Source organism: Xenopus laevis, chromosome 1L (genome assembly GCF_017654675.1).
Source record: "Xenopus laevis strain J_2021 chromosome 1L, Xenopus_laevis_v10.1, whole genome shotgun sequence".
Classification (NCBI taxonomy): domain Eukaryota; kingdom Metazoa; phylum Chordata; class Amphibia; order Anura; family Pipidae; genus Xenopus; species Xenopus laevis.
In genome coordinates, this window is record NC_054371.1 from 44,707,439 (window position 1) to 44,723,347 (window position 15,909).

A 15,909-nucleotide genomic window follows, 5' to 3' on the forward strand; every position below is an offset into this window, starting at 1 on the left:
CTGAACGCTACCTTTTACGCTAGATTTCCTTCGCCACCTCAGACCAGGCGAAGCGCAATAGAGTAGATAGGGATTGCTTCAAAAAAAGGTCAAATTTTTTCTAAGTCCCAAAAAACGCTGGCGTTTTTTCTATATTATGGGTGATAGGCTGAAAAAGATCGAAAAAATTTTTGGGGCTCCCCTCCTACATTTCCTAACTCATGGCAACTATACAGTGGGCACATGTGTAGGGCAAAAAAAAAAAATTATTTGATGTTTTGAAGGTTTCCCAGGCATTCGTAGTGATTCTACGTATTCCTCCACTGAAATTTGAATTTGGCGCCGTATGCAAATTAACCATCGCTAGCGTAACTTCGCTTAGCAAATCAACGCTAGCGCAACTTCGCAACCTTACGCTACCCCTGTGCGCAACTTCGGATTTTAGTGAATTTGCGGAGCGCTGGCAAAACTACGCCTGGCGCAACTACGATCCTTAGTAAATTTGCCCCGTAGTGTCATCTCTGGGAACACTCACTGCTCAGCTCTAAATGCTCTCCAGAAATCTATATCAGCACTGGAACTATTTGTAGGGAGCTGGGGCTTTCTATGGGTGACAATTTTTGATGGGTGCCTTTGAAGACACCCAAACATCGGCCATTGTTACAGCTGAATCATCAGATACAGGTAGATTTCTATTGTTTCTATCTGTATATCTGACAATTCAGCTCTACACGTGTGTATTGAAACAAACGATCTTCCTTGGATTTAATTGTTACATCTATGGCCACTTTAAGGCTGATTTCCCATCTTCTCACAGACTCCGGCAGAAAATAGGATTATCTCTTTGGACAGAGACCTGTTTCAATTTCAAAGTGGGATGGGCTCTACAACTGCCAAGTTACTCACTGTCAGCTGGTTGGGCGGAGACTGGTGTTGGTGTATAGATGGCTGCCTTGGTGCACCCTGTGATATACTGTTTTCTGTGAGTTTACTAAACTAAAAACCACACAAATAATCCAGAACATAGACAAGAGTATTTATTAAAGAAACTCCACCCAATCATGAAATCATTTCTGCATTGAAAGAAATAAATATTAGTTTAAAAAGAATTCAATATTATATTATTATAGTAAATCTAACCCTGAAAATAGATCATAAAAGTCCAATACTTTCCTTCCAGCTAGGAAACAGTTTCATTCTAATAGGCTTATAATAATGTGTTATATTGAAATACCTTGTTCATATTTCTCATGGAGGTGCCCAGGTTTGCATAGATTATACGGATTGGATTTTATGCTTGTCACGACTGCCTGTGTGCATTTACATTTCTATTTTACTAGTCTTTATGTGCAGAGCTCAAAGGCACTTCTAAACCAATGTAACTGAAAGCCAAACTGTGGGTACATACCCTAACCTGCCAGGGAACATGAGGCTTTTATATGTGGCTAATATTAAAGGAATGAGGAGTCAACCCTACTGGCTAATAGTCCTGGGATTGGCCGGCAGCAAGAATTAACATCCCTGACTGTTAGATTAAAACAAATATGTTATTGATGGATAATGCTGGCAGGTATATGAACCAACAGAAGCATTTTAATGTGATCCGTTAGGAAATAGAGTAGAAATCACAATATTCAGTAGTACGGCATGATTTGTTCTTTTGGTCTCTTAAGATCAAGCTGCAGATTATGTCTAATAGTAGTAGTAGTAGTAGGTTGTCCAACCCAGAACATCTGACCAATAACTCTCCTTTGTTCTGTGTAAGCCACAAAGCACCCAACCCCATTGGTCAGATTTGAGCCACTTTCAGTTTGTTGCTCTCTCCTCACCACGGCATGCAGGGATCTGGGCAGATGCGCAGGTATGCTTCTAGTTTGTTATCAGACACAGACATCAGTGTTGTATATGTTGTGAGCTGCAAGAGAAGAAAAAGCTGTCAAATTATTTACTAGCCCGAAGAACAGAGGATTTCTTCATGGTTTTGCTCCCAAAGTTGTCATCATCAGTTGTGCAAAATGTGATTAAGAGAGAGCCAGGTAAACAGTTTAATAATGTTACTGCATTCTGCCATAAAACTGGTCAGATGGAAGCTACTATATTGAGGCACAGGACCTTCTGGCTATTAAGAGAGTAGCCACTGTCAGTGGGGACAGTCTTTTTTTACAGGGTTAAAGGAGAAGGAAAGGTTAAAACTAAGTAAGCTTTATCAGAAAGGTCTATATAAATACACCAGTAAATCCCCAAAGTAATGTTGCTCTGAGTCCTCTGTCAAAAGAAACTGCATTTCTTTCCTTCTATTGTGTACTCATGGGCTTCTGTATCAGACTTCCTGTTTTCAGCTTAAACCTCCAGGGCAGGGCTTGAGCATGCTCAGTTTGCTCCTCTCCCCCTCCCTGCTGTAATCCAAGCCCAGAGCTATGAGTGAGCAGGGAAAAACTCAGGCAGGAAGTAATGTCACACCAAGCTAATATGGCAGCTCCTATCCTAAACAAACAGAGAGTTCTAGAGCTGTTTACTCAGGTATGGTGACGCATTCTGCAGAATAAATATTGTTATAGCTTGCACTATTGTGGCTAATCTATTGGCAATAAACTGCTTCCATAGCTTTCCTTCTCCTTTAAAGGAAAACTAATTTCCCTTAGTCAACATAGCTCCCTGCACAGGCCCGCCTCCTGATCCACTGCAAGCTTGCTTCCCAAAATTCTGCCTTAGGAAGACAGGTAGGTACCAAGGAGGATTTTGGGGAGTGAGGTTGCAGCTGTTTGGGAGGGGGGCTAGCCCTCTTTTAAATATGTGTCGCTGTTACAAAACAACCTGAAGTTTGGCCCCACTTGCACCAGCAATCCACATCCAATTTGTTAATGGAACTTACAACAGAAGTGAGAAAAGGAATGTAATCAGGTGTGTGTGGGGAGATGACTGCTGCCATTATTTTTCACATTCCAGGGATTTCTTGCACGGGTTTATTGTGAGCGTATGCACAGTACTATAAGACCATCTCCTAGTACCAGAGATGTTTGGTTTTCATTTTTTATTATTTGCGGTTTTTAAGTTATTTAGCTTTTGATTCAGCAGCTCTCCTGTTTGCAATGTCATCTGGTTGCTAAGGTCAAAATTACCCAAGCAACATGCACTGACATAAATAAGAGACTGGACTATGAATAGGAGAGGCCTGAATAGAGATATGAGCAATAAAAAGTAGCAACAACAATACATTTGTAGCCTTACAGAGCACTTGTTTTTAGATGGGGTCAATGACCCCTATTTGAAAGCTGGAAAGAGACAGAAGAAGAAGGCAATTAATTAAAAAACGATAAATAAATAATGAAGACCAATTGAAAAGTTGCTTAGAACTGGCCATTCTAGAACATACTTAAAGTTAACTTTAAGGTGGACCACACCTTTAACCCCTGTTTTCTCCATACATCTATAACATCTGCAACACTGGCAGTCATTTCCCTTTTGAATCTTAAAGGGATCAATGAGATCTGTATACTGTGTCTTGGTCTAATCTGTATTACCTTGTTGAGGACAGGTTTGGTTGAAAGCATATCATAGATGGTTCCAAACGAGATGTTCTGTAAAACGATAAAGTAAAATGCCATTGGTACAAGATTTTATCCATGGAAAGCAAAATGACATTTACTATGAAGCACATTAAGACCCACTCGTGCAGCTTATTTATAGGGATGCACCGAATCCACTTTTTTGGATTTGGCCGAACCCCCGAATCCTTTGTGAAAGAATGCAAAACCCTAATTTGCATATGCTAATTAGGGGTGGGAAGGGGAAAACATTTTTTACATCCTTGTTTTGTGACAAAAAGTCACGCAATTTCCCTCCTGCCCCTAATTTGCATAGGCAAATTAGGATTCGGTTCGGCCGGGCAGAAGGATTCGGCCGAATCCCAAACCCGAATCCTGGATTCGGTGCATCCCTACTTATTTATATGTGTATAGCTGTGATACAGAGGTAAAAAGACTATATGGCAGAGGTTAAATAGTGGATAACAGATAACATTATGTTCTACAGAGCTTATCTGCTGTGTAACCTGAGCCTTTTCTCCTTTGAATGGTTGCCCCCATTGCTACACAGCAGCTTATTTATATAAACTATAGTAGTGTTCCTGAAGCAAACACAGCAGTTTTACCAATGCAGGGCAACACTGCATTATATTTGTATTACTTTTCATTTTTTATCCACAGACCACCTGTATAGGTTTCTTTTGGTTCTGCCCAGTGCACTTGCTAGTTAGTACAGGGTGACAGAATGCAATTAGATCTCTCCAATTACTCACAGCTAACCCAGAGTATGTCAGGGGGGACTAGCTGATAGAATGCTTTGCTCTCTGTTGGAAACAGAGTTTCCGAATATTGTATGAAACAGAAAACGACACAACACAATTTGAAATTGAAAACGTTACAACTGTATTATAAATAGCACATAACGTGATGACCATATACTGCACTTTTCAATTTGCCCAGGGCATTCTACTATTGATTTTATAATTACACAGTGTGAATACAATAAGGACAAGTGAATCTCAAATGGCAATATGTATCAAAGGGTGATATTTAAGATTACTGCAATTCACTTAAGTTATCTTCCCTTACGGGCATATTTCTAAATAGAAAGAACTCTTTTATAGAAGGGAAAGGAGAGGGTTTCCTCTGCTGAACTCTATTTCCATAGTTTGAAATAAGAAATTATTGATAATGTGCACCATTTACCTGTTGGGAGGTTCTTCGCATGCATTTCATTGCTGGGTCCCTTCTGTTATCAATTGGTAGTGGCGCCTTCCAGTGGTCATAGTTTGTTTCCAGGACGTACCATGTTCCATTTTTTAAATCCAGCCTTAAAGATAATTTGGGTTAAGGCTACAAATTAATGCATTTAACTTTTTGTTTGTCCATACTAATGTAATCCATTGAATACTCACTCCCAGATATCAAGGCAGGCTGCCCTGGAACGTGTGATCACACAACCCTCTTCGGATTTGTTGCCTCCCAATATGAAATATGCTGGAGCCAGCAACTTTGTTTTGGATAAAAGAGTTTTAGCTTCCTCGTAACTGCAGAGCAGATAAAATACTTAATAAGAAGTGCTTCACAACTGAACCACAATATTTTTGAAGGAGAACTTAAGACTGGTAACAAATTAGAGTAAATATGCCGAAATGCATCTTGGAGGCGTTTGAAAAATTTAAGTGAATTGGTTTTTTTTGACAAGAAAAGGCTTTAGAATCCACTCTTCCCTCCAGAACGCAGCACAGTGTATTTATAAGTGCTGGAAGGGGCCCTTATGCATAGACTTCCGATTGCAAATGCTTCTAGTTTAGGAAACTAGCAGCAATCTTTGACCTATGCGGTTTAGTTAAATTCATATTTACTTTTTTTTTTTACCAGCATTCAGTTACTTTTTAAGTTTGATGAACAATGTAAACTCTCATGCCTTGTTGCATTTTCTAGCACACTTCTAGTCAGAAAGCTCATCCACATGCCATCCCGCTTTCCAAGGATCCATTCAAGGACTCCTGTGTATGGAAAAACAAAACAAAATCAAACTGGGACTCAAATGTGCTGCAGCCAAAGAAAAAGACAATGGCAGTAAATGACTTACCAATGTAACCACCATCAATACTGAAGCGCTCATTCATTGTAAGAGAAAAGATGCCCTAGGAAAAAATATTAAAATGTTTACATATATATATATATATATATATATATATATATATATATATATATATATATATATATATATATATATATATTTTTTTTTTTTTTCCAGTGTTTCGGCTCCTATACTAGAGCCGTCTTCCTAAAGACGGCTCTAGTATAGAAGCCGAAACGTTGAAATAAACTACAATCTTTTTGTTTTGCATTAAAGTCCTGTGAGTTTGGTTTGTTTTTTGTACAGTATCTAACCAGCACCCAGGCAGGTGTTGATTTTCGGTTTCAGATTGCACCAGCCTAGACTCGTGCGTGTTTGTACACACAATGCATACAGTATTTGCATTTAATGCAACAAATGTTAATATTATCGCACTCATCTGTGTGTGTGTGTGTGTATATACACAGTACTGTGGTTTCCAAAGTACTTATGCTAAACTTGATTTGGAAATCCCAAGTTTTAGCATCTCTGTATAAATTCAAGGCATCAAAGCATTTCATACACTCAAGAAACACTTACAGGTTTCATTCCAGTTAGCATCCCAACATATCCAGCAAAGCTTGTGGACACAAAAACCGTTTTGCCATTTCTCTGGAAGTCCACATTAACAACCAATGGCCTTAATAACTGTGTGACCATCCATGAATTGTTCTTCACATCCCATCTAAATATAAAAATAGAGAAAGTGGAAACAAGGTTCGTGTTGGGTTTATTAGTTAGCTTTAAAGGGAAACAAAAATGGATCCCACCCCAGACTCCCAGCAATTGCCGCTACTCATGTCATGCCTGTCCTTTAAAGGGATACTGTCATGTTTTTTTCCAAAACACATCAGTTAATAGTGCTGCTCCAGCAGAATTCTGCACTGAAATCCTTTTTTTAAAGAAGCAAATAGATTTTTGTACATTTAATTTTGAAATTTGGCATGGGGCTAGACATATTGTCAGTTTCCCAGGAGCCCTCAGGTCATGTGACTTATGCTCTGATAAACTTCAGTCTATCTTTACTGCTACACTGAAAGTTGGAGTGATAATACATTCTCCCTCCCTACCCCCCCCAACAGAACAATGGGCAGCTAAGCAGATAGCAGCTACCTGACATCTCTGCTGAAGTATTTATTTGTACTGCTAAAATTGCTCCCTGGTAGAGGGTGCTATTCTCATGTCTGCCACTAGGCACTGCAAACAAGACCCATGTCATGGTATACTACAATGGAAAGGAGGGAGAAACAATAGCTGTCTCAAAAGCAGTTCCACCCTTAAGTGATGTCTCCTTCTCAAAGCTCAGGATCAAGCACAATGTACTGACATGGGTGCCTCCACACCAATATTACAGCTAAAAAAATTAATTTGTTGACCGGTCATTCTAAGAAATAATTCTTTATTATCATGTTAATTTCATAATTCTTTATTATCATGTTAGCTGAGCAAAATAAACTTTACTTACACTATATGTATTAGTTAAATTTTGTTTTCTTCAGTCTTAGAATTACACTATCACAGCTAGGGTTGCCACCTTTTCTGGAAAAAACATACCGCTCTTCCTATATATGTATTTTTTTTCCTATTAATAACACTGGGATCAACCATCATTTCTACCAGCCAGGCCGGTAAAATACCAGCCAGGTGGCAACCGTAATCACAGCAATTTTGTGGACAATGTTATTAAAATAGAGCAGACAAGTAAGTGCGACCTGAATTGACTACAATAAATTTTGTATCACCCCAAAATCTTATGTATGTACCAGAATGGGGGAAATAATGCCCATGCGCAGTGCCTTATGTAACTATAGACCCTGAGGAGGGAAGGGCAATAGGAAGTGCTGAATTGAAAGTGAAAGTAATTCGCTGCCCCTCCTCTATGCCTCAGGCGTAGAGGCGGGGAATATAATATTTGATTGACAGCTCAAATATTTAAATACCTTTATAACAGGTAAAGATGGTTTAATAAAAAAAGAATTTGTGTTTCATGTTTAATTTGCAAAGGACTTTCATTATGCAGCTTTTTATGTGTAGGTGACAGGTCCGCTTTAAAGAATACAATTTTAAATAGTAGAGTGAATTATTTGCAATGCAAACAGTGTAATCTAGAAATAAAAAGTAAGCCATAAAAATAATGACAGAATCCATTTAAAAATTAGTTGAGCAGCAGAGTGGCTTCAGGTCACCTTCTGTTAGATGCACAGAAAGGGTTACCACTCAGCCGGTATTTTACCGGCCTGGCCGCTAAAACACCTGCCAAGGCCGGGGCCGGTATTACAAATTTACCGGCAGTGTAGTTGCCGGTAATTTGTAATACCCTTAAGAAAAAGCCCGCCCCCAATTTGCTCAGTACTTACCTTTTTTTTTCCAGGTTTCTGTCCATCGCGCGTGTTGCTCTGCCCCCTTTTGCGACACTGTACATAACTCCGCCCACTTTTACGCCACGGCCTACTCCTTTTTGTTCCCAACCCCCCACCGGCCGGTAAATTTTTTTAGAAAAGGTGGTAACCCTATGCACAGACAGACTAACTCGTGGCACAGGGTCAGACAGGGGACGGTGGCCATTGCAGGGAGAGTTTCATTCTTCTTTAAGATGTTTTGGTTTTGGAGCAAAGGCCCTCATATGGCCTTGGTGTGGAGACAGTGCTGGTGAAATGAACACTATTTGATGAATAAATGTCACTGGCCAGTGATATACATAAAGCAGATGAATAATACAGCGATAATTAGCAGCACAGGCTGTAACATGGAGCTTTTCTGTGTCGTAATCAGTGCCCATCAAGCTAATAAATATAATAATAGACCTAGATGTGTTTGCATAGCGAGTTCAACGTCAAGCAATGGTTAATCCTGCTTATATACCAACAAGTCACAGAAACCCACCCACAGAACAGATCAACTCACCCAAGAAATAATCCAAAATCCAGATTTCTGGCATGATATAACTTTCCTACAAAAGTAAAAACAAAATAAAATAGCAAAGAGAGAGAGTATGAGCAGAGGGAAAATAAAACATTAACATTGCCTAAAACAACACAAAAACTATGATCTTACCAGATTTATCCTCTGCCACAACAGAAGTACACACTGTGAAGACTTCATAAAATATGTTAAATAGCATCACCTCCCCTGGGGGGAAAAAAATGGAGAAACAGAATTAGTAAGAAACAGCATTATGCAGTGCTGTAGAGTATACAGTGGGTTTACATGCACACAAAGTAAGGATGCATAGAATACAGAATTCAGTTCAGGATTCAGCCTAATACTAGCGCTGTTTGCAAGATTTGGATCATGTCAAATTGTATGCGTTCAGCTGAACCTAATCTGAACCCATGTGTCTTGAGAGAACTCTGGGACAACGGAATGCCGACATCTTTTGATCAAAATGTTAAAGTAGTGTCTGGAGGTAAAAGGGTAAATAATACTGGGAACCCCCACTCCAGTTCTGGTCTTTGATCTAGCAATCTGCACTGTATATAAAAGCCAGTCTGGCTCTTATCCTACCACCATCTATGCAGTCCAATATTAACCCTATTCTTGTCTCACGGAGTATCAATATATTGATGTATAGAATATACAGCATGTAGGCTTCCGTAGGCTCCGATTCATGCTGTATATTCTACCTTAAAGGATAAGTAAACCTTTAAAATAAGTAAATATAAAATTGATGAGGGTGCAATTCTAAGCACTTTTGCAATGTAGCAAATTTAGTATTTATTTATTTTTAATTCCAAGGTATTAAAGAAACAGTAACACCAAAAAATTAAAGTGTTTTAAATTAATGAAAATATCATGTACAGTTGTCCTGCACAGGTAAAACTGATCTGTTTGCTACAGAAACACTACTATAGTTCATATAAACAAGCTGCTGAGTAGCAATGACAGAAATTGAAAAAAAAAGGCTTTATGGCACAGGTTAAATAGTGGATAACAGATAACATTATGTTCTACTGAGCTTATCTGCTGTGTAACCTGGGCCTTTTCTCCTTTGAATAGCTGCCCCCATTGCGACACAGCAACTTATTTATATAAACAATAGGAGAACAGCGGAAAAGATCATTGGAGTCTCACTTCCCGCCATCATGGTTACTTTCCACGCCCTCTGTTTACAGAAGGCTACCATCATGGTCAGGGATAGCACCCACCCTGCACACAATCTCTTTTCCCTACAACAGTGCCACCTGCTGAGCATTTTCCCGACCATTCTGACCACCAAGTAATCAAGGATGTTGTCAGGAGAAAGAAAGCGGCTGCTCTGGTGTTCTTCTGGAAAGATGTGAGAAAGGTTTCTAATTTTTTCCTAATCAAAAGAATATCAGACCAGCCTTTCTCCTGACAACGTCCTTGACTACTTGGTGGTCAGAATGGTTGGACAATGACCAGCAGGTGACGCTGTTGTAACAAAATTAATTCATGTTAATAGAACATGTGTCCCTTAATACCTAGGAATGCTTTCCTGTATATTGGCTTAATGGAAAATAGCAACTCCCTCTGTAGCTGACACACCAGAATAAAATGAGGGAAATGCTTTCAAGTTTAGACTGAATGAGTACACATTTTATTATTTCACAACAGCAGCACATCACCATACCTAACGGCAGCCCAGAGGCATCAGCGATTCCTTTAATCTCTTCACCAAATGGACAAGGAAGTGTTCCAATAAGGAGAGGCTGAAAAACAAACATGTCACTTAATCCCTAAACCCATAATGAGTAATTCCAAGTGTTCTCCAATGGAGAAGTACCCTGTTTGTTTAACACTCAATCTGGAATGGGTTTAACACTCACTCTAATACAAGGAATGGTTGTCCTAAGTTAAATTATGAAAGCATTTACATAGGGTCTACTCAGGCAAACAACTTCCTTTTACACAAGTGTTATGTTCAAGAGGTTGAAGATGTGGGGATGGGGCTGCTCTATGACGACGCACTGATACAAAAGCAGACTGTTGTGCTAAATGTGGTACAGAGATATGATTTCTGGTTTTTAATGCAGAAAAACTGTCCCGTAATTCTTTTACATTATTCATTTGCTCTTTGAAACAACAAGACTTACATTGTGCTCCTCATGTGATTTGTTGCTCAATCGAGCTGAAGAAATTCCCTTTATTAGTCACACAAGTTTTTATTCAGTTCCACAAAAACTCTGATCACTATCCGCAGCAAACACACTAATCCATTCCAAAGCTGCCTATTGCATAAAGTGCTAAGGACAATGTCAAAAGAATCCTTTTGAGAATCACAATGAGAAGGCCCCTAGTTAAAAACATGCAATGAAAGTTATTTTACAATATACTTACCAGTTTTGTATCTACCAGCTTGATTATCTTTTCACTTGGGAAGAATGACGTTGCCAGATCTTTAATAGCCTGGATTAAAATGCTTAGCTGCACAACAGGAACAGAAATGTTTAAAATATATGTTTAGTTACGGTTTCAGTAATATTAGAATAAAAACTGTACAGGGTGATGGGTTGTTGAACAGTGTTGCTGAACATAAAATACATTTGGCAATGCAAGACGCACACTCACACCCACACTTTGGGCCGTGGCGGGGATTCTAAAAGGGTGACTAAAGAATAGCAATCGGTGTTTTTGATTATTTAGCTTTGAGTTCAGCTGCTAGCTGGTTGCTAGGGTCCAATTCACTCTAGAAACCAGGCAGTGACATGAATGAACGACTGAAAGATGTATAGGAGAGGGCCAGAATAAAAAGATAAGTAATAACCAGTAACAAGAACAACAACAGAGCTTGCAGAGCAGTAGGTTTGAAATTTGAAAAAGAGGAATGCAAAATGTGAATGCACGAGTTTAAGTCATTTAAGATGCCTACGGATAGTATATGTGTGTTGTTCAAGGGCTTTCATTACCAATTATACTGCGGCCATATATTTTTGTCTAAACACACGTGTAAATGCCTTACACCACTATAAATATCATTGTGGCCTCAGTAGAGCTTAGAATCAATTGCAGTACAGGTATGGGATCCGTTATTAGGAAACCCGTTATCCAGAAAGGGCCGGATTACGGAATGGCCGTCTCCCATTTTATCCAAATAATCCAATTTTTTAAAAAAATATTTTCTTTTTCTGTGTTATAATAAAACAGTACCTTGTACTTGATCCAAACTAAGTTATAATGAATCCTTATTGGAGGCAAAACCAGACTATTGGGTTTATTTAATGTTTACATGATTTTCTAGTAGACTTAAGGTATGAAGATCCAAATTACAGAAACATCCATTATCCGAAAAACCTCAGGTCCCGAGCATTCTGTATAACAAGTCCCACGCCTGTAAAAGTATAATTCCGGTGTGTATTTTCCTTCTTTAGGGCTTGTACAAGTGCTTAAACCTGTGTTCTGTTTTATAGTGCTCATCCCCAGGGGAGTGCGGGAAGGAACTCATCTTATTCATTTAAAGGGGCCCATACTGACACAGGTGCAGAATACAGGTGTAAATGAATAAGACGTGTTCCTTCCTGCACTCCCTTGCGGTTGAGCACTTTAAAACAGAACGCAGGTTTAAGCACTCGTATGTTCAAAACCTTAGGCAGTCCTCTCTTAACTATGCCCACAACAGACAACATAGCACAAAGCTTAGTAAAGGTTTCTGTGGTGAGGAACAACACAATAACTTCTTGTGTGTCTGTAATTTTCACTATTACTCACTGCTGTTTTCTTTTCACTTATAAGCTTTTGCCACCGTTCCTGTGGTGCCTGGTCCAGATTTACAGTATACCAAGATACATTTCCTTTGAACCTTTAAATGAAAATAAAAAATGTGATATATAAAATGAAATAACAACCCTGCAGATTTAATGGCAGTAAAGTATAAATTGCAACTCCAGGTAAGGCCATTTCCCATTTCAATCAAATAATAATTAAAATCTTTACAAACTATTTCCTTTTTCTCTATAATAATAATAATAATCATAATAATAATAATAATAATAATAAAACAGTGCCTTGTACTTGATCCAAACAAAAATAAAATAAATCCTTATTGGAGGCAAAATAAAATGTTTAAATTATTTGTTAGTAGACTTAAGATATGAAGATTCAATTTACGGAAAGTTTTTGGATTTTCCTTTATCTGGAAAATCCCTGGCCCTGAGCATTCAGCATTACATGTCCTATAGATGTATCCACTATTATGTTTCAGGAAAAAACATATGATATATTGAAGCCAACTGCTTCTACCCTCCCCCAGCTAAATACATTCTTGCACTATAATATTTTATGTTTCTTTAAACAACTACGGTACAAATAGGTAGACAGGTATCTATTTTATTCTACTTGTTATCTGAATTAGTGACATATAAATCTATATAAAAGTATTTCTTCCTTTAAAGTTACCCTAGTAAGTGTCATCATAAAACGCCCTTCTGCTTTTCTAGTACTAATAAGCTACTGCTCCACATACATCCCCTAGTCACGAGCATTGTGCTAACTCACGTGGGGCCCGAGGGTGGGTAGGTTCCACTTCTGCAATCCTCTGTGTACTGAAAGAAAGGTACCACGAAATTCAGGTTACACAACTTCCTCAACACAGACACCGCTCCTTGGTGGAGAGTACATGTACAAGCATTATATACAGATGAAATACATTCTAATATATCATTCATAACTGTCAGGCATGTTATTGCTTTGTCTATCATTACACAGCAACAGGATCTGTAATTAGCAAAATGGATAGCTAACCTCTATAGAAGAGGGTCAGTGGGGATAAAACCAATCTCGCTAGCAGTGAGGAGCCCGGGGCATGGCCACTCTTACCCATACCCTTGCCCACCAGTTAGAAATTGTTTAGGAATGGGGATATCTTTACTATCTGTTTTAATTTCTTAACTATAGAAGAAGCAGACTCTGCTGTTTGGGCCACCCACAACTGTGGGGTCTGCGTCCCATATTTACGCCAGTGAATCGGACGCTGGAAGGGCCTGAAGCAGTTTAGGAGGGGCTCAACCCAAAGTGCACATAGGGTGTGATTTTGGAAGAATGTCTATTTGCTGCTGCCCTACATACACCTGAAGATCAAGATGAGATTTGGGTTGCTGTCAGGCACGGACTGGCAATCTGTGGGTTCTGGCAAATGCCAGAGGGGCTGCTGTAAGTTGCCATGGACAGTCACTATTGATTGGGCTGGTGGGGGCTGTTTGGGCCTCTGTGTACCTGAAATGCCAGGGCCTGTTTTGATTCCCAGTCCAGACCTGGTTGCTGTCCTAGATATTCTTGGAATACCTCACTACGAGTCAATGGGGGACAAAAAAAATTCTGCCATGCACTGCTTAAAGGGATACTGTCATGGCTGGGAAAACTTGTTTTTTTTCAGTTAATAATGCTGCTCCAGAAGAATTCTGCACTGAAATACATTTTTCAAAAGAGTTAACAGATTTTTTTTTATATTTAATTTCGAAATCTGACATGGGACTAGACATATTGTCAGTTTCCCAGCTGCCCCAAGTCCTGTGACTTGTGCTCTGATAAAATTTAGTCACTCTTTACTGCAAGTTGGACTGATATCATCCCCTCCCTTCCTCCCCAACAGCCTAACAACAGAACAATGGGAAGGTAACCAGATAGCAGCTCAACAAGATAACTGTTGCCTGGTAGATCTAAAAACAACACTCAATAGTAAAAGCCAAGTCCCACTGAGACAGATTCAGTTTACATTAAGTAGGAGAAATAACAGCCTGCCAAAAAGTAGTTCGATCCTAAAGTGCAGGCACAAGTCACATGACTGGGGCAACTGGGAAACTGACAATATGTCTAGCCCCATGTCAGATTTCAAAATTGAATATAAAAAAAATGTTTGCTCTTTTGAGAATTGGATTTCAGTGCATAATTCTGCTGGAGCAGCACTATTAACTGATGCGTTTTGAAAAAAAAAAGTTTTCCCATGACAGTATCCCTTTAAACTTCCAGACATAGTCTGTCACAGGGAAGTAGGTGCAGGGAATGGTGTTACAGCAACTGCTGGAGGGACACTGCTTTGAAAACCCTGAATAACATGACACATTTCCCCCTTGGATTGAGGGGTCAGGTTTCCTGCAAAGCCTGTGACCCCCAGAACATTAGCACCTGTCCTATACCTGCAGCCAAAGCTGATTGACACCCCAGCACCCTGACTGACACCCTGACTGACACCCTGACTGACACACACACTGACTGACACCCTGACTCCAGAGCACTGGGGAAACATTTAATAACACTGCCTCCCACAGACACCCAGTGACCCGACGGACTGCACAGCTGTAAAGCCCTATAGAGCACTATGGAGCCACACAATGACAGTGACACATACAGACAGGGGAGTTATGGAAGAACCCGGAAGTGTGAGCGATACTGAGCCCAGTACAGACTCCTCAGTCCAGACTCCCCAGTCGTACACGAGTCAAGTCGCGGGGCACCGATTCTATGGTAACAAAGTTTTAGAACGATAAAAAAGGGAACCGACATACCGGCGGCACATCCTGTGCGAGTCCGCTTAATGACGCCACCACGAAACAAAGAAGCAGCCGCAGCGGCAACGCGGACATTGTAGCTATTGAGGCACTTTGCAAAGACCTCCAGTTACACAACTCGCCCAACACACAGTCACATGACAATCCCGGCCCGTGCTCTCTATGTAACAGGGGAGGAGCCAACATCTCTCTCTGACAGCCCTGTCCCTTTAGCGCACCAATCGCTTTAGCCGACGTCATCGATGACGCGCAATAAATCGGGACAATCGATAATTCACGGTGTACTTCCATTTGCAAGGGCTGACACCTGTGTGTAAATCCTGTCATCCTTTGTGATGCACCTGCCCCAACTGAAGTGGAACCACCGGTCTAATGAAGCTAGTTCTAAATAAAATGACACCAAAATGATGTAAAGGCGGATGTAGGCTGCAGTAATAAAGCTTGCTATGGTTACTATGCTCGGAAGAAGCCCTTTACCACAACAGCGTGATTGTCTTGCGCCCATTGCACTCTACCCTATTCACTTCATGGCTATGTCACCTATACCTCAAGCAACTGGGCTGATTTCAGGTGACTTTTTGGCCTTTATACCCAGACTTTGCCATACCAGTCCCAACATTTGAAAAACGAAAAGAGGGACAAAAAACATTCTGACCACACCCATTTCATGACCACACCCCCTAATTACCATGTCGGTTTTACAAAATTTGGCAGGTTATTAAAGTTTGAACACATTTCTGGGAGTTTCAGTGCAAGTTTTGTGTGTTATCACAGTTTTGCTAATAAAAGTGAATTGCCCTTTAAGCTGCTAGTCTTAGTT

General features: G+C 39.8%; 1 protein-coding gene across 1 annotated transcript; it reads right to left on the reverse strand.

Annotated features, from left to right (window-relative positions):
- Positions 1 to 1,003: 1,003 nt before the first annotated feature.
- asah1.L (N-acylsphingosine amidohydrolase (acid ceramidase) 1 L homeolog) lies at positions 1,004 to 15,209 on the reverse strand. The gene is given in 14 exon segments (NM_001094034.1): positions 1,004 to 1,894; positions 3,501 to 3,557; positions 4,710 to 4,833; positions 4,919 to 5,050; positions 5,431 to 5,512; positions 5,599 to 5,653; positions 6,169 to 6,313; positions 8,533 to 8,578; positions 8,683 to 8,757; positions 10,220 to 10,298; positions 10,927 to 11,013; positions 12,295 to 12,385; positions 13,081 to 13,127; positions 15,087 to 15,209. Coding segments are annotated over 14 exon segments (1,188 nt in total). The 5' UTR covers positions 15,165 to 15,209; the 3' UTR covers positions 1,004 to 1,804.
- Between the last annotated feature and the right edge of the window lie 700 nt (positions 15,210 to 15,909).